General features: G+C 41.9%; 1 protein-coding gene across 6 annotated transcripts in view; it reads left to right on the top strand.

The window, feature by feature from the left end:
• CHST15 (carbohydrate sulfotransferase 15) overlaps positions 1-24,340 on the top strand; it is a 44,814-nt gene that overhangs the window by 16,135 nt on the left and 4,339 nt on the right. For 2 of the 6 annotated variants that reach the window (XM_042019532.1, XM_042019531.1), the window contains exons 2-7: positions 970-1,033; positions 9,315-10,380; positions 11,104-11,443; positions 15,136-15,282; positions 19,721-19,877; positions 23,680-23,836. In XM_042019532.1, coding sequence (XP_041875466.1) covers positions 9,838-10,380; positions 11,104-11,443; positions 15,136-15,282; positions 19,721-19,877; positions 23,680-23,836 — 1,344 coding nt within the window. In that variant the 5' untranslated portion in view covers positions 970-1,033; positions 9,315-9,837. Of the gene's footprint in view, positions 1-825; positions 843-969; positions 1,034-1,140; positions 1,367-9,314; positions 10,381-11,103; positions 11,444-15,135; positions 15,283-19,720; positions 19,878-23,679; positions 23,837-24,340 lie in introns of those variants that run through there. The other 4 variants (XM_042019537.1, XM_042019536.1, XM_042019535.1 and 1 more) reach the window with 3 other exon arrangements.

The following is a 24,340-nucleotide window of genomic DNA, read 5'->3' as shown; positions in this document are numbered from 1 at the left end:
GAGCAGCTGCGAGCATTTACATTGCTCTAGAATTGCCATAACTGTATTGTGTTCAAAGCAAAGTTAAGCCTAAAGTAGACTGATCCCCTTTGAGAAAAACTGCTTATATATGAAGTGTGAAGGTGTATCAGATGAATTCTAGTAGATACCATTTGGTTGCATCATTGCATACAAAACCATTTTACCACAGGATGAGATAAACAGGCACCAAAGGCATTATGTGATACAAATTCTATTTATTCCACACAATGTTATTCATCCCTCAAAAGCAGCCTTAAATTAGCAGCTGATCTCTCACAACCCACAAGATTTAGCAATTTGTGCTGCATACCCCTTGCAAAGTGGCAGAAATTATTAGAGATCAGATGGTGGATAGAATATGTTCCTCGCTTTAAATCAACCTGAGGTAGCAGCTGCTAAAATCAAGGAAAATCAAATGTGTAAAAGGAACAGGATGGTAATCAGAGTAACTCATAACTGTGAGTTATGCCCACTGTTTTGCAGCATGTCAAGGCTGAAAATGCTTGGCAGGACGTTGGAAATACTCTCGGAACATTTTTCCACCACGTGCTGGTTCTGGACCAGTAATCAATGCAAGAGACAAAGAGCTGGGCTTAAAATAACCCTTCAGCACTGAAAGATCCTTTCCTGCAAATCCAACTGTGCTACACCAGCTCTCCACCTCTCCCTCGAGTAAGAGTCAGCTGGCACACTGAAAGCAAAGCTTTATTCTCTTTAGCACAGTGAGGTTCTTCCACTATCCCAGCTTGCTCCAAGCCCCGACCAACCTGGCCCTGAACACTTCCAGGGATGGGGAATCCACAACTTTTTCTCTTGTTCAGGTAGAGTGATGAAATCACTGTGCTGTCCTCACCTAACTGAGCTCTGCATCGAGGGAAAACCTTGTATCTCTATCAAGTAAGTTGCTCCAGAAGAGCTGTTTGAGTAATTGCAGCAATATCTTTCCAGAGTCAATGAAGCAGCCTTGGGAGCCTGAAATCAAACACGATTCACAGAGGACAGAAAGAACCAGGTAACTACAAAACAGCTGTGTTTGAGACGTGAGCTCTGTCAATACCAGACCAATTCTTTGCCTCGGGCGTTTTCTGAAGATAAACACTTATTTATTTCTGATTACAGCCTGACTGCAGGGTGTATGAGAGCTGTATTTAGAGATGATATTTTTTTCCCTCTTGCCAACCCCCAAACCTCTTCAATTTGTTCGATAAAAATAACTGCAGTGAAAGAGCTTCATAACAGATTCAGCCTTCGTGCTCCGTGGTTCCCTGTTGCACTCGCTTGTAGAACAGGAATTTGGCTGATTTGTGGGCTGAGAGTGGGATGTATTCCTTGAAAGAGCAGGCAGGTAAGAATTGCTGTTATTGTAAATTATCGTGATACCCTGTTTTGGGAATGAAACCTCAGCAGCTGTTTGGTCTTATTAAAAATGCAATTAAAACATTTGTGGCAAGACCAGCCTCAGCACATTCACTTTCTGCACCTGAAGTTGTATTTCAGGTGATCCCTGTGCCTTCCCAGGGAGCTCTTGGCTTATTTCTCCTTTTTCCATATAAGAAAAGAAAGTACATAGGGCAAATTTAGACCGAGCGATTCTCACTGATATTAAATCACTGCATGAATTATTTAACCTTCTGCATCTGTCTTTATCCTATTTTGGCATTGGTGGCTGTCTGGGCATTTAAGTAGATGCATTTTTCTTAAGAAGGGGTAAAAATTAACTCCCGATAGCATCAGTACTTTATTCTGGCTCTTAGTGAATCGATCATTTTAATGAGGGACTGGCTGGTTTTTGTTAAATAGATGCAATTTCTGGTTGTGTGCTGAATGTCAGAACTTTCTAATCTGGCTCCAGATTTTTGGGAAAGGAATCTGTGAGCCCCACAGGATGGGTGCATTGGTTTATCCTCGTTTCCATGGAATGACCCCCAGGACCATGTGGGGTCTCTTGGGAGGTTGCTCACAGTTACTGTGAGGATTGAAAATACAGATGCTAAACTTTGACCATGCAGAATGATCTCTGAAAGTGGATTAAAGTGGCTTTTTGTGAGAAGAAATGCACTGGAGTAATTTATGCAAAGACACAGTTTTTTTCCTACAGTGTGCAACTCTTTCATATTCAATATAAACCTGTCAGTGATTCTGTAGCAAGGCACTATGTGAGATGAATAGGAACTAAGGGAAGGGAAAAGATGAATTGCTGGAGCTGTTGCACATCGTAGGCAGCAAGTTTTGATCAGGAGCTGAGAAGCCAGAGTGTACTGCAGGCAAAATTCTGCTCCAAACATCCTCAGAAGTGTATGAGAGCAGCACTTTGCTCCATGTTTGTACAACAGGGAAGATTTAAACACATCGATGGGAGCTCTGCCCTGGCACAGGAGCTCCAGGCATGTGCTGCCACAGGCTGGGTGACTGCTGGTGGTGCTTTTTTATTTCCAGGGTTTTTGGACCTGTATTTCTGGAGTAATGGCTGACTTTTGTTCTATTTTGTTCTCCTGTCTGCATTTTTTATTCTGCCCAAATAATAAACGATGAATCTGTTTTAGACTGATTTAAATCAGATAAAATAGAAAGAAAGAGCACTGAAGTCATTAAATATCATTAGTGGCGCTTTTTTCCTTCTGAAAAATGCTTTAATTTAAAAATGGGTAATATCAAGTTTTATTATTTTCACATTCTCACGCAGACCAAACAATAACACATCAGAACATGTGGCTGTGGCATGTTAGGAGTGCAAGGAACTGGAGCTTGGTCATTTCCAGGAACTCGCACAAGCCTTCAGGTGTAATAACAGGTTTCTGGGGGAGGGCATGACCCTGCTGTCACTGATCCAGGCCAGGCAGCTCTCCCTCCCAATCCCTCTCTTTTTCCCTTGCTTCCAAGAACCTGTTTATTCAGGCAGTGTTTATGCCCTAATTGAGTGGTGATTCAAACTCAGTAACTATTTCCTGAGCATTGCAGCCCAAATAATAGGAGTCATCCTGATGCGATTGAAACTACGACTGTTTTTAGGGGACTTTGCTGGTTTTTTTTGCATGTGGAACATGTAATTTTTTCCATTCTCGCATTTTATTTGGAAGTGTATGGATGAGGAAGGAGCAGATAATGTTTGGATTAGATTCTGAGAAAAAAACCACTTGTTTTTTAGGCGAGTTTGCTGATTCAGTGGTGATTCAGGAGGTTTTCTTTGGCTTTACAAGGCCATGAAATGGGCTCTTTAAAGAACATTTTAGACTTAAACAAGTGTTCAGCAGTTGTTCACCAGGTTGAGTGTGCAACCATGGGCTGTGGCCACCTATTCTTGCATTTAGGGTGTACCTGTTTTCCAACTGATTGCCTTGAAAATGGTTGCATGGGTTTATACAGTCTTGGGAGTTGAATTTATTGATTCTTTAAAAATTAGGGGGTTTGAGTAAACAAAGGAGCTTTACATAACTTCAGTCTGCAGGAGGTTGCTGAGCTTTGTAATGAGTCCTGTGGCTTTTCTAAATCACTGCAATTGGTTTTTGCTTGTTTTTATTGTTTTGGTTTGGGTTTTTTTCTCTTTTCTTTTTCTCGCCAGAAGTTTGCAGAGGTCAGTGACTCATGATCCTCTTTTTATTGACATATCATCTTTCTGGCATCTTTCTGATTTCTCTGAGGTAAATAGACGTGAGTTCAGGCAAAGTTTATTTCCAAAAATGTTAACTTGAGGAGCCAAATGTGTCCAATAAGCGGGACAGAGAAAATCTACAATTATCTCTCTCATTTCCTCATATCACTTTCTTTCTTTTAAAATTTAGTTAAGTTTTATTAATTCTCTGGGGATTTTTTTACTGAAATGGTACAACCTGCCCACTAACAGGATGAACTTCCTCCTGCTGTACAAATACTTCACTACACTTGTAAAAATTCTTCGGGTTGTTTGTGTGCTGCCTGTAGTCTTCAATTCTAACCATTTCCAGTAAGCTCAATAGCTAAAAAAAAAAATCTGTAATTGTGAAGTTTTGCAGGTTTTTTATGTCCACAGGTCATAAATTTATCCTGCCTGGGCTGAAGAATTGATGCTGCACAGGGACAGTGTTGCACTGGGTGATGGAGGAATGGAAAAGGAATGACATGGTTGTGCTGCACTGCCACTAAATATTGTTGGGTTTTCTCCTTCCATATGAAAATGTTGTGAGGATTTCACTCCAGCAGCCTCGCTTTGCCCTTTCATGTCTCCATTCCTCTTGATGTGAGTCATGGAAAGTTCATCATCGTCCAACTGTGGGCAGCCTTTCACTTCCAGACCTACATCTCTTTGTGACTAATGACAGCCTCGTCTTCACAGGAGCTCTTCAGAGGGAAACATTTCCGTGGGGAAGTTCATTTCTGGAGTGTTCATGGAGGGCATGGGATCAGCTTTGCTCTGAGATTTCAAAAAACATCAGCAGTGCAAGCTGAGAAGTTGATTGAAACAAACCTTCCTGATTTGGCAGGGAAGGCACTTAGGCAGTGGGAATATTTATCCAGATAAGTGGAAACAATTAGGAGACTATGGATAAAACAACATAGCTGTTACTCTAAGAATGGCATTAGATGTATTAAATTAGAAGCAATGTGATGTTGCTGGCCAGGTGATTCAGCAGTATTATCTTTTGCCTAATCTTTTGTTTGGTTTTTTTTCTGGATAAAAGTGTTTATCCTTAATTTTATAGCATCTGTAGCTTTTCAGTTAGGCTTCATCCCATCTAACCTGAGAGCTGGTGGATTATTTTCTCACTTGCCTTAGACATCCATGTTTTAGGCTGTGACCTGCCCAACAGGACTGATTTACCTGAAATCTTCAATTATATTGTGTGAAGGCAGGAAACAAAGCACTGTAGCTCCACTGACATAAACCAGGGGAGCATTTATACCCCAGGGAGAGAAATGTGTTCCTGGTGTACCTGAAATGTGTTCATAAAGATGTTAACAGGGTGTCACCCTTTCATGTGGTGGGAGGAGAAGCTGACTGTGATTAGAAGGCTGCTACAAAATTTAGCCTGAAGAGCATCAGCAAAAGTTTGATTCATCTTGTTTTAAAGAGTTTCGAAAGAAAGGAAAGCATATTAAATACTAAGGAACTGGTGACCTGGAAAACACATAGGTATGTATGTGTGTAAAATCTGTTCAATCTGTTTTATCTTATTGATAGAGGAGGAGAATTTTAGCTACATGAGTGAGCATATGAAAGTAATCGTTTTTTATAGCCTGTTGGTCTCTTCTCCCCAGGGACAAGATTTAGGACAAGAGGAAATGGCCTCAAGTTGCATCAGTGGAGGTTTAGGTTGGATATTAGGGAAAATTTCTTCATCAAAAGTGTTGTTGAGCTGCCCAGGGCAGTGGTGAAGTCACCATCACTGGAGGGATGTAAAAGCTGCGTAGATGTGGCACCTGGGGACGTGGGTCAGTGGTGGCCTTGGCAGTGCTCAGTTATTCCTTGGCCTCAATGATCTTGGAGTGCTTTTCCAACCTCAATAATTCCATGATTCTGGGATTCTGCAGCCGTTTTGGTTGTGGTCTTCTCTTACAACCCTTAAAGAGGAAAGGGAGGAATTTTATGAAATGTTTATTTAATAGGAAAAATATGTAATTTCAAATATTTTCTATACAGCCAACAAAACCATGTGAATGATGGAAAATCTTGCATGTTTTCTTTTTGGGGGAATGTCTCTTTTTACCCTGTTTATGAGATGATTAGGGCCTGGTGGATGCTGTAATTACAGTGCTTTGGTGTGAGGCTCGAGCAGGCAGCTCAGACTTTTGCTGTTTGCTTTTGTGGTTCCTGCCAGTGTTACCTGACTGGTGTCATTGAGATCTCTCCTGCATCCTGAGAACTCAACAGCCCCTCCTCTCATGCAGGAATTGCTTGGAGAAACTGGCATTAAAAGCTCTCACCTGTTTGCTATTAAGTTTTCTGTTGCATATAAATACCTTTGTTAGCTTGAGCCTCCTTCAGTTTGGAGCAGTGATGCAAAGTCCCCCTGCCTTCAGGGGGAATATATTGAAATCTAAGAGAGCTTTTTCTTCCCCCCCCCCCTCTTCTGCTGTGTGTCATCTTGTATATCCATCTTTCCTCCTTAGGCTATTCCCAGAGATCCTTATTTTTATGAGGACCGTTTACTTTTGGCCAAGGAGCTTGCAGAGGTTGCTGTTGATTTCTGCTCTGTGGTTAGGACTGCCACTCGTTAATGTACAGCAGACAAATGCAGTATAGACGTGATCATAAATAATTCACTGCTCCCTCCAACAAGGGGAAATTACATGCTACATTATTCAATACACAAAGACACTGCTTGTTGTGTAAAGAGAGTAATTTTCTGCCAGTGAACAGCCAGCAGCTTTGCAGCTAAAATATAAGGGGACACACATGGTTTATTACCAGCTCAAGCCTCATAACCTTCCCTCTGCCTGCAATCCACATCCTTCTGCTCTCAGGAGTGGAATACAAAGAGGTGACGTGTGTTGGAGGCTGTGGTTGTGGCTGCTGGGAATGTTGGATGGAAGGAACAAGAAAAAGATGGTGCAGATGTCTCGGTTTCATGGGGTGAATGAGGGAAATGAGGGCTGGGGGAAGATCCTGCCCTGCTGGTGAGCATCATTCATGCCATGGTGAAAGGTTGGGGAATGAACTTCTATTAAAAACTTCTTGGGAAAGAGAAGGGAGTGGCACTAGGGAATTACATCCCGACTTTTATGTGTTTATTACAATTCAATTTTTTTATTTTGTGAACATGACAGTGGAAAATCATGTAAAATGGCGTGTTGGCAACCAGCAGTTATTAAAAAAAAATGAGATTAATGTCTCTATTCTATTAGCTGAGTGATCTGTCATTGTCCTGTGATAGGTCATCAAACTGATTATCTAATTAAGCAGCCTGATGCAGTGCTTGTGCATGAGCTGGCAGTTATGATCGCTGGTGGAACTTTAAATTTCCCCTCATGATTGGTGTGATTAAGATCTCAGTTTTACTGTAGCCTAAACATATTTCTATTTTTTTTACCCTTGCATCAACTTCCTGATAAACCATTTTCTTCACCTGTCAAAGATGTAGTTAACATGATTTTTCCTAGACTTTGTAATATTTGTAGCAGATTTTCATGAGAAGTGTCTGACCCTGGGCAGGGTTCAGTAAATTCCAGTCCATTTTTTTAACACAAAAATGGACATAGAATAGGACAGAGATGGTTATGTGGTTTTTCTAAGGTCCTGTGGTCTGTATTCATTAATGTATTTCTGATTGCTCTTTTTAAAAGCTTGAGAATTGATGTCAAATACACAAACCTGGAATTGATTCCATAAGGCTATCTCAGATAAATCTGTTCGGTCACTGTCACTGAGAAGGTTGCAGATCCCTGTTAGAAGAGGACTGGAAGATAAATTGGATTTTTTCTGTATTCTAAATAGCCAGTGCATAGGAACTGGTGTCTGAAAATAAACAGCAAGGAGCTGGGAGCAGAGGTCTGGGAGGGTACTGAGGGGGATGTCAAAGAGGAGGAGTTCGGGGTAGAAGGATTACATAAAAACAAAAGTGTAGAACATGATCAATTTAATTGAAGAGATGCTGTAGGGTGGCTTTTGGTTACCAAATCTTTTCTAAGTACTGCTTTAACCTGTAGTTTCCTCTTCATGCTTCTTTTTTGAGAGGGGCTTTTTTCACCTTCCTTTTTTATCTTTTGTGATGAAGGCCCTCATCTCCATTCTCTCTTTTTTTTTTCCGTATTTTTTTGAGATATCTCTGTTTTCATTACTTTCTCTATTACCTCTGTGGATGCTGCCTGAATCTGCCCTGACACTGCTTCTGTCTCCAGCCCCCTTGGTTTCCTCTTTCAAAATGTTTGGTCAGGGGTTATTGCTGCCTGAAATATTTAAGTGGGAAGTGGAAACTTCTCACTTCTTGTCAGGACTTCCCTTCCTTGTCCTCCCTCTCACCACCGTTGGTGGTGTTTGGACAACCATCACAGTCTTTCCAATCTTGGCTCCTTTCCATAGTTCCTCTTTTTCTTCTGGACATTTACTGGGGGGATATTTTATGCATAAGAAAGAATAAACTTTCTAGGTTTAATATGAAATATGAATCTGATTTAATCTCTCTAGTTGTTCAAACTTCTGTCAAAATCATCGCAGCTCTGTTCCTTAGAGAAGTTTTTAAGACTGGTCTCTTTGAGAAGTCTTGCACTAATTTCTTTCCCTTTGGTTTAAATATAGTTAGTAATGATTATGCTGAGATTTCTGTCTGCCTCATCTAACCTAGAGAATAAACTCATTAAGGAAATGAACTTTTTTGGGGGGAAGGACAGTATTTTGCAAATACTTTTGTTCAATATTTATCTAATTGTTCTTGAGTCCCTGAGACACAGTCTACTTGCTCTGATTGCAGAAATCCTCCAATATGTGACTCTGTTCAGTGGGAGAAACATCAGAATTCAAATAATTTTTACAAAAGCACTTTGTCTCACACAAAAATGCAGCCAGAAGGATGAGGATAAATGCAGGATCTGAAGTGACTGCCCCATTTGATCAGGATGCTTTCTTTTGTAGGAATGAAGAAGGAGTTATTATCTAGAATTATAGCAGTGTTTCTTAAGCATTAAAAATAGGTGTTGATAGAGCTAAAGGCAAAATAGTCAAATTGTGGGATTCATAATAGTAATGATTATAGTTCTCTGATTTGGTGAGTAATAAGAGGAACCATCATTTGGTCCAGAAACCTGAGATCCTGTCATTAGCATTTCCTTGTGTCTGTGTTTTAATCCCTTCAGCTTGCTGAAAGTTTTACTTGTGGCTTTTGTTTTTTTTTTTTTTTTTTGTTTGGCTTTTTATCTCCTGTGTTTGAAAGGAAACTGTTATTTTATCCCTGTCTCAAACAGGGTCCTACCCCACTTTAGGACAGTTAATTTAAGATCCCCACAAGCAGACAGAGTGTAATTATTTAAACCTGTGTCACTGGATACTGTCCAGAAATGCTCCCATATTTCAAGAGCAGATTAAGATCTGTTGGGTGGGTCAGTGAGCAGCTGAGGGGGGTTGTGTAGTGTTACCTGTGGTAGCAACCAGTCATTGGTGTGAGCAGATGGGTGATGGGAAAGCAAGGGCAGCTCGCTGTGAACATGGAGCCAAATGTTTCCTGGGTTTAATATCCTGAATGCTGTAATGAACAGACTTGGCAACAGCAGGCATCTTTCAAACAGAATTGTGAAATGACTCGTGGTAGGTTGTGCTTTGCTGTGGCTGTGGGTGATGTGGATATGATGTCTGGGTGTATAGAAACATCTGGTTTTTGTTTCCCTAGGGTGGACAATGCATCTCTTTGGAGCCACCTGTGGGAAGATGAAGCTTCCAGCAGCAGTAGTGTGGTTTGGAACCTGCTCGTTTTAAGGAATTCTGGACATTTCTACCCATATTTGCCTATTGCAGCACAAAGCAGAGGACAATGAGTTATTTTTATTTTTTGCATATTTTCACACTACGTAACAATATTTCTTCCTTCTCATTTTGTTCAATGGGAAAAACTTGAGCCAGTTTTGTAGCTGATCCTTACTTCGCCACATTCCTCTTACTGAGCCAAATTCTTGGGAACCACATCCAGAGTACATCTATTTTTGTGTGTTGGTGGTGGTTGGGGTTTCTTTTTCTCTCTGTGACACATGTCACTTTTTATTCTGTTTTGAACCTGTCCTTTTGCATTGCTGAGTAGTCGTAGAATCACTCCAGGAATGAAATAATTTCAGACTTAGAGAAGATGACTCATATTCTTCAGAAACATTTTTATGGCTGTGCTCGGCTCATTGATCTAGGAGTTTAACCGTAGTAATATGAGGTATTGCATTAATTGCTGCATACATTTATTACCAAATGACTTGCACAGACAGTGTTTCAGATGCCGTGGACCTGATCACAATAACCAGAAGTGTCCTGTGTGCAGAGGAGAAAATAAAATCCCTTTGTACACCGACAGCAAGCAGATGAAGTGGCTCGCGGTTCTGGAAGTGAGGACTGATCACTGTGAGAGCTGGAATGGATTGTTCTGCCTGAGGAAGGGGAAGCTCTGCAGTCTGATGTTTGGGTTGATCATAATGACTCTGGTGATGGTATCCTACATACTGACTGGAGCCAAGCATGGCCTGTTGCTGATCCCATCTCCCTTCCATTACGGAGCTTTTGCTAGCAATCCCAGCTTAATGGACAATGAAAGCCTTAGTGACATGAAAGACCATTACCAGCCTTCAAAAATGAATATTTCATATGTAAAGGATTATCCAAGCATTAAATTAATTATTGACACCATTACTTCAAAGATAGAGTTTATAACGAGGCAGCGCCCTGATTTAGAAGAGCTGAGGAAGCAAGAGCCACATGTAAGTATGAATTGAGGCGTGTCTTAAACTGCTTCTTACATCCTTGTTTCAAGGCTTTTGGATCAATCTTTTGCCTAGATATAAAAAAGTGCAACCGCTGGGATGTTCATAAAGTGATTTACACCATCTAGAGTCTCCTGATTCACAGCAGCTGAGAAGTTGCCATTGTAGATCACATCCCTCTGAGTCACGGGCAGGATGGATGGGTTCTGTAAATGGTCTTGACACCTGAAGCAAAAAATCAGGCAGCCCTCTGATAGCTGTACAACATTACTGAACTTTTACCTTGTCTCATGCGAAATTATTGTGACTTAGATTTACCTGTCACCTGAAATGATAAATAAGAAAAGAGCCTTTCTAATAACTGCTTGCCAGGGTGCCTTCCTGAAAATCATTGCAAACCTTGTATTTCAGAGTTAACAACTGGAAGGTAATTTGCTTTGAGTATTGGGTGTTTGACTTTAAAAATAATTTCCTGGGGTTGCAGGGCAGTTGGGGGATTATTAAGGCCCTTTCTGGCCTTAAAATAAAAGGATTTCTAAATACTCCTCTCCCAGTCCAATGGGTTGTACAGGATTTGGTCATCAGAAGCAAAAAATGGGGTAAACTTTGTAGGTAAAGATGTCCAGGTAAAGTTTCTGTTCTCTCACCGTGCTAAGTAAGAAAAGTATAACTGTTGATTGCTTGATGCCTTGACTGAAATTGTTGTTCTTTATGTTGCAGATGTTTTCAGTAATTCCTAACAAATTCCTTCCAAATAGCAAGAACCCTTGTTGGTATGAAGAGTACCGCGGAAACACAACCACGGATCCTTACGCAACCAACTCCTATGCACTGTACTCCAAGCGCTTTCGGATCATATTTGATTACCTCAGGAAGGTATTTTGGAACCACTTGTACCACTATAAGGACAAACACTACCGCCTGCGCTGCCTCCCACACTTCTACATCATCGGGCAGCCCAAGTGTGGCACCACGGACCTGTACGACCGCCTCAGGCTGCACCCCGACGTTCGCTTCTCGGCCATCAAGGAGCCCCACTGGTGGACAAGGAAACGCTTTGGTGAGTGAAAATGTCTTCTGCTATCCAGGCAAGTTGTGTCTCCTAAAATTTTCTACATGTCTGGGGTGAAATTAATGGATTTGCTCCGTACTGGATTACCTAGGAACCACTGAAACAGATAGTTTTGAGAAATCCTCGTGGTGGACGCTCAACCTGCTTTTGTTCAATGATGTTTTGGGTTAAACCTCTTGAGAAAACGCACATTTCGTTTGGTTCATTTGCAGTGGTTTGGAAAATCTAAGAAAAAACAAAAAGGGCAAATAAAACCCACCTTAAGAATTTGTAAAGGCAAGGAGAGAAACGAATTAGGTTGTCATGGGAGAGTTGAAGAGTAGCAGTGATAGTTTTGTATTGGAAAATTCTGTAAAGCCTTTCTCACATCAATAAATGATGGGTCACGATTTAAAATTTCAATCCTTATGGTTCAATAAATACCACTGTAGCAGGAGCTTCTTTAATGTCACAGCTCTGGCCATCACTGAACAGTAGAGATGCTCTGCATGAGGAATCTCTCTCACACTGAGGGCCCTGCACATATTTTGATACATTTCCTGGATGATATCAATATTTCCATCTGTGAAGGCAGACTTGAATAGTTGGGGCTGTGGCCAACTGGAGTAAAAGGCATCCACACCTCATGATTGCACCTCCAAAGGGCCTCAGGGCAGTGGGGCTGAGCACAGAATTTCATCCATCTGAAGTGTTTTTCTCCTCCTTATCTCTCTTCTCTGGATGCTGAGGAAGGCCAGTCTTGTGGTTAGAGATTAGATGAGCTGCAGAAGACCCATTTTAATTTCCTAACTGCTCCTCTCTATGTGTGGATGAGTGTTGTGCCTTCTGTATTCCACCCAGACACTGGATTTTCCAGCACTTGGGTCTGGCTTTGTTAAATGCTGGCGTGCCCTCCTTTTTTATGACTTTGGCGTCAAAGATCAAAGACTTTTCAGTGATTTTACTGTTTCCAAGAGGAAGATTTTGCTTATTTTAGTGACATCTTAATTTCTGTTTCTCATTTGCTGTTGCTTTATGGCAGGCACAGCCATTGGAACGGGACAGACCTGGCACTGGGGGGTAGATGAGGACTTTGATCACTACTTTCTTTTGGTGCCTTTCTGAGCTTCCTTGGAATGGGAAAATAGTGAATTGCTGTGGCTAAAGGCAAGGAAGGACACTTTCTGAGGCATTGGGACACCTGCAGTGCTGCTTCTGTTCTTTATTTTGAGATCATACCTCAAATTCTTCATTTCTCCTGCATGCGGTCCTGTCATTTCCATCTTGCTTTCCCATGCCCTGGATCCCAGAAGAACCTTTGAGCTCCTGCAGACAGGATTTTGTTCCTTGCTGCTTGGTGAGGTGCTCTTGGCCACAGAGATGGGATTTCATGATTTTGCTGTTAAATTTTCAATTTTCTTCCTTCGCAAATGCCATAAGAACATTGCCAAGATAAATATTTTAGACATTTTCTAAATCCTTTTTTGTAAGCTAAGGTTTAAAGCAATGTGATGAAAATACAGCTGTGCTTTTGAGATAATTTCGTCTGGTTTAAGAAACACTGGAGGCACCAGTGTGAACTGAGGAATGAAATCAAGTCAAAGAAGAGAAGCATTGTGGTATCCCTTGAAGACCCATGAAAAGGGACTTGTTCGTCTCAGTAGCTGACTGAAGACAAAACACGGAATGGTTTGGGTTGGAAGGGACCTTAATCATCTTGTTCTACCTGCCATGGGCAGGGACACCTTCCACTATCCCAGGTTGCTCCAAGCCCTGTCCAACCTGGCCTTGGACACTGCCAGGGATCCAGGGGCAGCCACGACTTTTTCTCATATTCAAGTAGAGTGATGAAAACGAGGGACTGGCAGCAAAATCTGTGGAGGATTTTGTGTTCCACGGGAGAGTTGGCAGCAAAGGCTGAACCCAACTGATACCTTAAGCTAAAATGTTTTTCACCAAGTAGTTCTCTCCACTTATATTAACCTCAGCATAAATGTTTGGAATGAATGTTGGAGGAGGTAATGCACCCAACCTCACTTCAGCAAGACTGGGCTCACTAAAGCTCTGAACCTGACCTTCCGAACAGGCAGAAGAATGCAAAAAATCAGGCTGGAGTGCATCTAACTTGAGAACAAGGGTGAATTCCTATCTCTGTGCTGGCATTCACAACCCCTCCACTTGCACAGTCTTGTGGTCAGCCACTGGGGACCAAGTGCTGATCCTTGAAGAGAACATTCTTTGCATAATTCAGGTTTTTTTGAAGTTGTTTTGTAAAGCTGGAGAATGAGGAAAGATTGCAGAGCTCGTGGTCTCATGGGAGGGGGATCTGTAGGGATGACCTTCCGATCATCTCAGCTGTCTGCCACTGAGAATGAAAGACCAAGTTTATTCCTGGTGGCTCAGTCCTTTAATTCTGCCTTAAAAGTGCATTATCTAATGGTTACTATTTAAAATTAAAAAAAGAAAAACAGAGAATATGACAAATACACTCACAAGTGAAACTGGGACAGCCAGCGAGTGGCTATGACTCCTATGCTCCTGGCTATTAACTTGGTTAGGTTTCTAACACAAGCTGGACAAGAAAATCTCTTTGTTCAATGACATCCTCTGATTCAATGGATTTTTATGAGACTGACTAATTTCAGCTGAAGTTAAACAGCCCTCTGGGGAGGCCCCATTTCGCAAATCACTCCTTTCCCTTCTGCTGGGATGGTTGATGCTCCACAGGACTTTGTCTCAGCTTGACTGTCTCTCTCTCCTGGCTCCTTGCCACTGTTTCTGTTCCCAGGAGTGGGGTGGTAACAAACCAAGGCTGTCTGTAGCACCACGCTTGCACTTTTTTTCCCCCTCAAAACAAGTCAAAACACGCTGTTGAACTTTCTTCTACCCTCATTAAATCCCACTTTCCTAAAGGGGAAAATCAGAGGCAATGGACAAAAGAACTCCCTTGCTGAGCTTTCCTCTCACATAATTGATAATTATTGGCCTTGTGGGAACAAGAAAGGGAGAGCTGAGAAGTCCTGTGTGGGGAGCATGCACAACAAATGGAGAAGTGAGACTAGATTTGGAAACAGGAGTGGGAAAAGGAGTATAAAAATCACAGGATGTGGCTCAAGATGCTGAGAAATGCAGGGGGAAGGTGATACTGAACTCACCCCAGAGTGGAGGGAAGGAGAGGAGAAAAATGAGATACTACTGTGGAGCGTTATTTGCATACCTGTGAAAGGAAAAAAAAAAAACATGAATGATTTCCCAGTGTGTATTGATTTGCATATTTGGCATCAGAGCCTGTGCTCAATCTCAGAACAGTAAATCTAGTGGGAGTCCAATATTACTTCAATTTACATGGGTGCAAATGGAAGTAGAATCTTATCTTCTATGTTCTTTCCAACAACTAAATTTAGAAGAAAATAAATCCAAGCTCATTCATGCAGGGAGTACAAAACAGAGCGCTTAAAATATTTCCTATCACTGTGAATTTATGGTGTAATCATTCAGTAACTCAGATCTCAGATCTCAGCCACTTCATTATTGGCACTTTTATCTGAGGGTTGCACTTCGTCTGTCGGATCTTGTGCTGATGTTGGCTGGCTTGGGGCCAGCCACATCTACGAAATCACCTTGGTTTGCACCATGGTCAGTCTTGCCCTGTTGTTATTATAATAGCTGTCTCTGATTCTCTCTTTTTGCTGCTCTTTCAGGAATCATCCGGCTGAGGGATGGATTTCACGACCGCTACCCTGTGGAAGATTACCTGGATCTGTTCGACTTGGCAGCACATCAGATCCAGAGTGTGCTGCAGAGTGACGAGGGGAAGGAGCGTGGCAGGAGGAACAACATCATCATTGGTAGGGCAAACGCAGCCCCAAAACATCCCTGTAGCTCCACATGGGCAGCACTCAGAGCTGAGGGGCCAGAGGGGGATTTTGTGACTTGTTCTCAGCACAGAGCCCCTGGCGTTGTTTTTCCCTGGTGTGCCTGGAAGCTCTTGGCTTTCTTTCCCTGGAGGGAGGTTTCCTGCTTTGTTAAGAAGCTGTGATTATCTTTAGAAAATTCCTGAGCAAGTGCTGTATATCTGATGAACATCAGCATTTAATTAATGTGGGGTTCTGCTTCCAAGAATGAGAATGACCTTGGCAACTCCTTCAAACCCAGTTTTCCTTTTGTTTTCATAGAATCATTTGGGTTGGAAAAACCCTCTAAGATCATCAAGTCTATCCATCGCCCCACAGCACTTCCAAGGTCACCCCTAACCCGTGTCCCCAGGTGCCACATCCACTTTAAGTACAATTATGAGGGGATTGCCTGTAGTGCTGGGATTGTGGCTTCAGTTCCAAATGCTGGAGCAGTGTGTCTGGGATAACACAAAACTGTGGTGTAATGACACACACTGGGTACTGGAAAAATCCTGGAGCTGATGTGAGACACGATAAGGAAAGCTCTCAGTGGCTCTCCTCAACCTCCAACAGAAGATATTGATATAATGAATTGGTATTAAAATTAAATTACCTAATTACCACTAAAAATGGTCTAGAAGTGCTGTTTTATTGTACTTTATGGAAGTCCATGGTTAGCTCTGGGCTCTAGGGAGGGATCCCTGGATTGCTTTCCATGACACACAGTGGTCAATCCGCTGGGCTCATCCACTCCGGTCCATGGTGTACAGGTTTATAGTGGCCATGAGGAACATCACAGACTTCTAAATTCTGCTTTTGCTGTCTGCTAAAACCAGAAAACTGAGGGGATGGGAGTTTTACAAGCTTTACTCTGTCACCTCAGAACTTCCCAGGGAAACCAGACACATTCCATGCAAAAAGTAGTTGTGCAAGTGACAGTTCCCTGTCAAAAAGAGACTTTTCAAGGAGGCTTGGAGCCACAATTCTACAGAAAATAGAGACAAGATTTTTGCTTCCTGCCCTCAGAATTACTGGGGGTTTGGTTTAAAAATTTTAACCTATTGTTGGCTGGATGAGATGGTGATGATGCCTTAGCTTGGTTAAACCAGAGCCTTGGCTGAGTCACATTTGTTCAGAACTTCCCCAGCCCCTGTTTAAATCCATCATTCACTTTATTAAACATCTGCAACACTGAGCAGCATCTGCAAGATGGGATTCTTAAGAAATGTTGCTGTCAAGGACATCTGCAGATTTGCGTGCTACTTACAATAATATCTCCTGTCCTTTCATGGGTGAAGTGCTTATGCTAATTAAATTCACTAATCTAATTGGCAACGTACATCTTTGATTACTTACCTCCTGTTGCAGCTTTTTGTAGAGTTCACTTTGTGTTTCTTTTTCCGGTGGTCTCATTTCTTGTTTCATTAAGGTTCTGCTGGGTTTTCTTATTAAGTTTACAGGAAAAGTCTTGAATGATTATACTCATTAAGGCAGTCTTTTATGACCTTGGTAAAAAACAAAACAAAGCCATCTAGCCTAAAACGAATCTGTATGAATATCAGGTTTGCTCATAATCTTCCTTTTCTTATTTCAGATCACTGCAAAGAAAAATCAAATTAAAAGTGTAAATATTTCAGTAGTTCATCATGTTATATTATTTTGAAAAGTTAAGCTTCTTTGGATATTAAACCTAGTGGGTAATAACTGCATTTTCCAAAAAAAATCCAACCCCAACATCTGCTTAGAGATGAGCCAGAGAGGACAGGGCTGATCCAGCCTGAGGCATTCTGAGCAGGAGTTGTTTATGTGGGATCATTAATATGATAAATTCAGAGGAATGGCTTGTGAAAACACAATATGATTTTAATCCATTAATGACTGAATAAGGAGGTTATATGTCCATTCTTTAGGCAATTTAATAATTCATATGTTCTTTAAGTCCATACCAAAAAACCCCCAATTCAGTTGCACTGGAGTAATTAAACATAATTAATTGTCAGTGATTGATTTATCTCATGTTTAGTATGGTTTTTTCTCTTTGCAGGTATTAAAACCAAACTGTCAAACTGTCAGGAATATTTTTGTTTGGCTGCTTCAGGAAATTAAAATTATGAAAAACAGCAGGGACCAGAATGATTATTATTTTTTCACATATATATATGTTTTTTTCCCCTCATTAAATTTGTGACAGTCACCTTGTGGGAAGATTTACCCTCTTGAGCCCAGGTTATGCTGGGCTGACTGCACTGGAGCAGCACCTTGAGCCCTGTTAATGCTCTAGCATGATTTGGTTCTGTGCCTGTGATCTTGGGTAGGACTTGACAGTCTTGGAGGTCTTTCCCAACCTTTCTGATTCTGGGATTTTCCCTGGTTTGGGTCCTGCCTGCAGATTTCGGGTGGTGGCAGCTGATCCAGCTGTCACAATTTCTGTGGAATGTGGGCTCTGATGTTCAGAGAATCCACCCACTTACATGCAAATGCACTGATTTTTTTTGTAGCTCACGTTGCAGAAGTGTAGGGAGGTGTTCACAGGTTTGACCACGTTAATTGGGATAAATCCAACAGAACATTAAATGTGATCAGGCAACAGAGCAGAGAACTGTGAAGGGTGATCATGCCTAGTCCAGAGAGGAGTAGGTGGCTCGATGAGGACATAGACTTTAATTACCTTGGCATGATTTAGGCAAACATTTCTGAGGGAGCTGTCTCAGCCCAGCTGTGCCTGCCACAGAGATGGAGCAGTGACTTCCCAAGGTCGCTCCCATCCCTGGAGTGCCCTCTCCTGTAAAGCCCTGTCTGCAAGGGCTTGTACCCCTTGGCATTTCCCCACGTCCCGGTAGCTCAGGAGAGGTTTCTGTGGCAGGGCTGCCTCAGCTCCTGGCCTCTGTTTAATCCTTTGTGTTTCTGCCTCACCCAGCGTGGGAGCTGGGCTAACTGAGTTTTAATTGACAACTCAAAGCCTGCTGGTGATTAGGCAGTGCTTTGGCTAATTAATTTAGAATGGAAGAGCGGAGCTGCTGTGGACACCCAGCTATAGCCAATGGACCTGATCTCCTCCTGAAAAGAGGCAAAACGAACCTGACAGAAGATTAATGTGTTTTCTAACAACTCCCAGACTTTGTTAATGAATCACATTATGTTCAGCTGAAGTTTGGAGCCAGTACCTTTCTCATGTTGTGCTTTGTCCGTCTTTTAAATCTTTATTGGACTTTCCCAGAAGAGGAAAGAAGAAAAAATAGGGAAATAATGTACAAATCTATAAGCCTACAACATTATTATTTTTTTAATCTCCTTCCCTTTGATTTGAAAAACCTCATTAGCAAGAATTAGCTTTCATAGACTGTCAGAGAGTGTAAGTCCCCAAAAGGCTTCCATATATGTTTTATTAAACAGTACCGTGCCACATAAATGCCAGTATTACTTAAAAAGACAGAGAAGGTTACAAAATTCAAAACATCTTACAGATAATTTATTTAGCAGCTGAACCATCTTATACTCACTCTGGCAGAGATTTTTACTGATTGATTATATTTCTCCCTGTAGCATTGCATTCAGAGTGAGCTTCTTCAGTCATGAAAGACACCAGAATCTGGTATTTTACCAAAGTGTGCTATTTATTCTGTAAACCTTTTATCTATTAGTAAATACTTGACTTCTTCTACATGAATAATCGCATAAAAAATATTTCAATCCTCAATGACACAACTCAGCTGCTTTTAAAATATTTCTTATGTGCTCACTGCTTCTCCTGATTCTGTTTTCCACACTGTTGATCAGCAGGGGTGGTAGTTTCCACACTTTTCTGTGGGAAATGGTACAATTTGTTAACAAGCTGCTCCTCTGAGATTGGGAACATTAAGGCCAACCCGTGGGTGCTACAAAGAGCACTGCAACGCTTCAGCAGGGACAAACTCCTGCTTCCTCAGGGCCAGGTTGGATGGGGCTTGGAGCCACCTGGCCTAGTGGAAAGTGTCCCTGCCCATGGCAAGGGTGGCAACAAGATGATCATTAATGTTCCTTCCAGCCCAGATCATTCTGTGATTCCTTGATTTTTCACTACAGAATGTGATAAAACCCTGAGCAGTCCATTCCAGCTCAAATCTATTTGCATGTGTTAACCACCAGCAGGAAGTAGTGTGCTTATGGACAGTAATATTTCAGGTGGAATTGCACAAAACCTGCCTTAACCATCCCTGCCTTCCCAAAAGCACAGGGCACTGGGGTTGTTGCAGCTCTGGGAACTTTAGCCAGATCAGTTTGCAAGAGCTAAGGTGTATTGAAATTCTTGGAGTCAATTTTGATCTGTCCGTAGCAATTTAAAATTCAGCCAATTTCCACTCCAACATGAAGAGTTGAATGAGTTACCAGCAGAGATGCCTCTCATTTCCAGGGGAGGCCAGTGCCTCGACAATGTGGGACAACAACGCTTGGATTTTCTTCTATGACAACAGTACTGAAGGAGAACCTCCCTTCCTAATCCAGGATTTTATCCATGCCTTCCAGCCAAATGCCAAACTTATCATCATGCTGAGGGACCCTGTAGAAAGGTGAGCCAGAAAATTTTCTTGTTATAAATAATATTATTAGTTCTCACTCTGTTGGATGCAAGTAAATATTCACGTGGTGTTGGAGAGCTACTTGGTTGTGGTAAGAGGGGTTTTATTCTGTGTATTTTGGCACAGGTAACTGTGATAATGTTTTAAAGAGAAGCATGTGAGGGTGAGTGCCATGAGTGCCATGCCTGAACACCTGAGCTACTCTAAAAAAAAGAATTTATAGGTTTCCAAATGCAATCAAATGCAATCACATGAGCTAACATGCCTTGGTTTTCAGCAGGGCTCGCTAGATTAGGAGGGCACTGCAGAAGTGGTCCTGGGAAATGCTTCATTTCATTTAGGGAGAAAAATGTATGTTTTCATGGGGTTTGCAGTTCCAACTGATTAAATAATAATGATTAATAATGATTAAATAGCTCCAGAGTCAGCAAAGGATATAAACGTCTTTAAATCTGGAAAGTGCTTGGTGAGACCCTCGTATAAAGTTTCACTGGGCATTTGTAGCTTGCACAGCCAACAGCTACAGGAGTTCATCCTTGGTGCTCCTGACTTTGTTTGTAGGGAAAGGGCTTGGCTTTTGCCAAGGTATGGGCTGTTTTGAATGGCTGTGGAGAGACAGGAATGTGCAGCTTTCCACTTGCATTTCACTTCTCTCCAGTCTTCCTCCAGATTTCTGGGACATTTCTTTCCACTATGTCCTCTGAGGAAGGATAAAAATGATGAGGGTAATGGGGAGGGTGGGCGGGGTGGAGGTAGAGTCCACAAGGATCAGACTGAGGGGATGTGAATTCCTTCTCACTGTAGCTCCATAGGGATATTCAGGATACCTCTGGCAAGGTCAGTGCCCAAGGGCAGAGCCCCAGAAAAACTCAGGGAAGGAAGAGGATGCAGATGATGGTGGGGGTGCAGACGATGCTGGGATTGCAGATGATGGTGGGGGTGCAGATGATGGTGGGCACCAGGCTCTGGTGGCTCTGGGAGAAGAGCAGACCTGTGGTGCTTGTGCAGGCAGCCTGTACCCACTGCCCAGCAGCTTCCAGAGCTGGGATGGTGCACCCCTAGGAGCTCCCCTGCTAGCAGGACGTGGCTGTGGTGTGAGCAGGGCTGGGAGATGCTTCCCAGCTCCTGTGTCAGGAAATGCAGCTCTCAACTTCAGTGGCATCTCCTTACCCCAGGAGTTAACAGATGGTAATTTTATGTGAGAGAGCACCTGAAGTGGCTTCCTCATGTAAATTAGTGACAAACTCCCTGATTGCCTTAACCACCCTCTGTAATGGGGATGTACTCTCTGCCAGCCTTATCAGGGGTGACAGAAAAAGTCAGCTTCATCTCCCTTACTGTGTTTGTGACAAATTGGTTCCTTTTTGTTTACAGTTCCTTACATTCCTGATGGCTCATCTGAGCTGCAGGACCAAAAGCAGAAGGGACAGCTCAGGCATCCACTGGTGATGCCAGGCAGTGGGACAGGTTCCTTGGAGTAGCCAGGAGGCCATGGAGCTGGGACAGGCTCTGATCTAACCTGCACAGGGTCTGGGCTATCCCCAGCAGGGAATATTTGAATGACATAATTTTTGTGATGGCTGTCAACCGGTGCCATTATTTCATCAGAATGGACAGAGGTTGAAGGGAAGGACTTCAAGCAGCCAGAACAGCTGAAATCCTAATCAGCAAAGGCAGATGTCCCCAGAATTAAAAACACATAGGGGGGGAAAAAAAAAAAGAAAGAAAAATGGAAAGAAAATCTCAACTGCCCTGCAGAGGGAGAACTTGTCTTCAAGAATGTTGTTTTTCATAAGATGCCAACAAGCCTTAAAAATGATGCATTTCTTTTGATGGATGGTTAGAAACACTAAGCAGTCATATTAAACCTTTTTAATGACACTTCAACCTGGCCCATGCTGTACCTGACGCCTGCTGGCTGATTTTCCCCAGGAAGAAACCTTTCACCAGTCAGTCCCACCATCCCTGGGACAAGCTGAATGCTGATATCCACATTTCCTGCAAGCAGGAGAAGCTATTGTGTGTCTAATTTAGGTGAACTCAGCAGGCTTGGTCCTTCAGCTGCTCCCTTTCTTCTTTTTTATTAAATGACTGGAGTCTTCATTTGTTTCACATGGGAATTAAAATCCTGTTCTTGCAAAACACTGACATAAATAATGAGTGCAGAGGGGCTATTCCTGTGCTTAAGTGCTTTGCTGGATTAAGGCCTAAACTTTCCAAATGAGGTATTTTTAAGTACCCACAGAAATCTAGGGAAGTTAAAGGATAAATAAAGAAAGTGCAATACAAAAGTACAGAGTAATAAGCGAGACCTAAATAGATTGGTGTTTTTAGGTCATTTCTTAGACACCTGTGGGTTTTTGGAAGAGGCTGAAAAATATGTAGGATTTCTGGAATTTTGTCAAGAGATGGGTACTGTGGAGGCATCAAATCTGTGCTGCAAACACACTTGGGGAAGTGACTCCTCAAGTGATACAAAATCCTGTGGTATTGTTGTGATTCTGGTCATTCTAAGCCTAATTACAAATGGAAGTTAAAATATCATGTTCAGCAGATCCAATATTTATTCCATGTCAGAGTATTTCCTTTGTCTCTTTAAAACATGTTCATCTTGCAAAAGCCCAGTCAAGGTTTCAGGGGTTAATGCTAAAATTCATATTTTCCTTGCCTGTAGGTTTTGGGTTTTTTCACCACATCACCCCCAAAGAGATTTGAATTTACATAAAATTTTAAAAGTAATTTTAAGCAATTGAAAAACTTGTGCTAAAAGTGTGCAATGAGAGGATACTCCTCTGTAACTTAGAGAAACTCCTCCTTCATCTTGAAAAAAAAAAAAAATAGAAAATCAACAGGTGGAATGCTGTAAATGGGAAGTTTCTGATGGAAAATCAATATAAGATTGGAGGTGAAGCTTCCTGTAAAAGGAGTGTGAAATCCAGACTCTTTCTTACTCATGATGGTAGCCAGCTTGGTAATCATATAAAAATTACACTTTCTACCCCACCTAAAGTTACAGTTTCTACAATCAGCTTTAAGCTTTAGAGGCAAGGACTGTTCCTGTCCATGGGGCACCAACATCACCTGAGACCGGTTCTATTGCTCACAGAGAACATGAATTTAAAGCCTAAAAATTTGCCTTCAGGAGAAAACATTGGCACCCACAATTTCTAGGGTCAGGTCTCCAGGGATGCTGACCTTGAAAGTGGGAATGCTGTTCAAAATTCCCTGGAGAGGGTTTTGCTGGGAGCTAAAACTCATTAAAATGAATGGAAAAAGTGTCTCTGGGCGGCAGGCTGTGGGTGGGACGCTGTTACACACACATCCCCTTTCCCTGGAGTCCAGTATGGAATTCCAGATTGGAATTGCCAGGTAAATAAATGCTCTTCTATTAAAATGCCCTAGGGTATATCACCATGCCCCTCAGCTGTAGGGAGGAGGAGAAGATCCAGCAAGCAGGAATTGTGCAGCAAGATTGATCTATTTAATTATTTTACAAACTCTCTTATGGACTTTTTCCTTCATAGTCTAATTGGACAAAGGATCAACCACCCCTTGGGGTGATCGGCTAAAATCCTAAAACATCCACTGTCAAAATATTTTTCTACTGTGCTATAAACAAGACTTTTCAAGGCTGCAGGTGTTTGGTTGTTTACATCACTCTGCTACCTCTTCTGTGAGAGAGAAAAGTCTCTCACGGGCTTAGAAAAATAACAAGAAAATCCTCGCTAGCAGCATTTTTGTATCCACACTCTTCCACCCCCTCAGCCCCTCACTGCCACGTTTTCCCCCGCAGGTTGTACTCTGATTATCTGTACTTCGCCAGCGCCAACAAATCCGCGGAGGATTTCCATGAAAAAGTGGCCGAGTCGCTGCAGCTGTTTGAGGGCTGTGTGCTGGATTACTCCCTGCGAGCCTGTGTCTACAACAACACCCTCAACAACGCCATGCCCGTAGGTATTTCCAGGCACATTTGGTTCCTTGCTGCTCTCACCTGGGGGAAAGGTTGTGAAGACAGCAAAATCCTGTGCAAGGAAGCAGCGAGAAATTGAAACTTTTTCCCTTTTCGTTTGTAAAGGGGAGGACATAAATATAAGTGTAAACATATAAAAGATGGTGTAGGGGCCCACCTGTCTCCTCAGCCTGTTCCCTGATGAATGCCAACAGGAATAACACAGCCTTCCTATTGTGCAAGTGCATGGAGAGTGCATTTAGTGAAGATTGCAATTTAATGTGCATGCTTTTTGCAGATGTCTCCAAAAAGTAGCTCTGGCAAAGATCTTTGCAGTACCAAATTGCCTCAAAATCAGAATAAATTATGTGTTCTTTTGTAAGAAAAGGCTACCAATAGCTAGATAAAACCTTTTTTCCCCTTTTTTTCCCTTTTTAAAATATTTTTATTTTTATTTTTATTTTTATTTTTATTTTTATTTTTATTTTTATTTTTATTTTTATTT

The sequence above is a fragment of the Corvus kubaryi genome, unplaced genomic scaffold, assembly GCF_017639235.1.
Source record: "Corvus kubaryi isolate FWS band 111438036 unplaced genomic scaffold, C.kubaryi_AGA036_p1.0 138, whole genome shotgun sequence".
NCBI classification, from domain to species: domain Eukaryota; kingdom Metazoa; phylum Chordata; class Aves; order Passeriformes; family Corvidae; genus Corvus; species Corvus kubaryi.
This window is presented reverse-complemented; position numbering and strand designations above follow the sequence as displayed.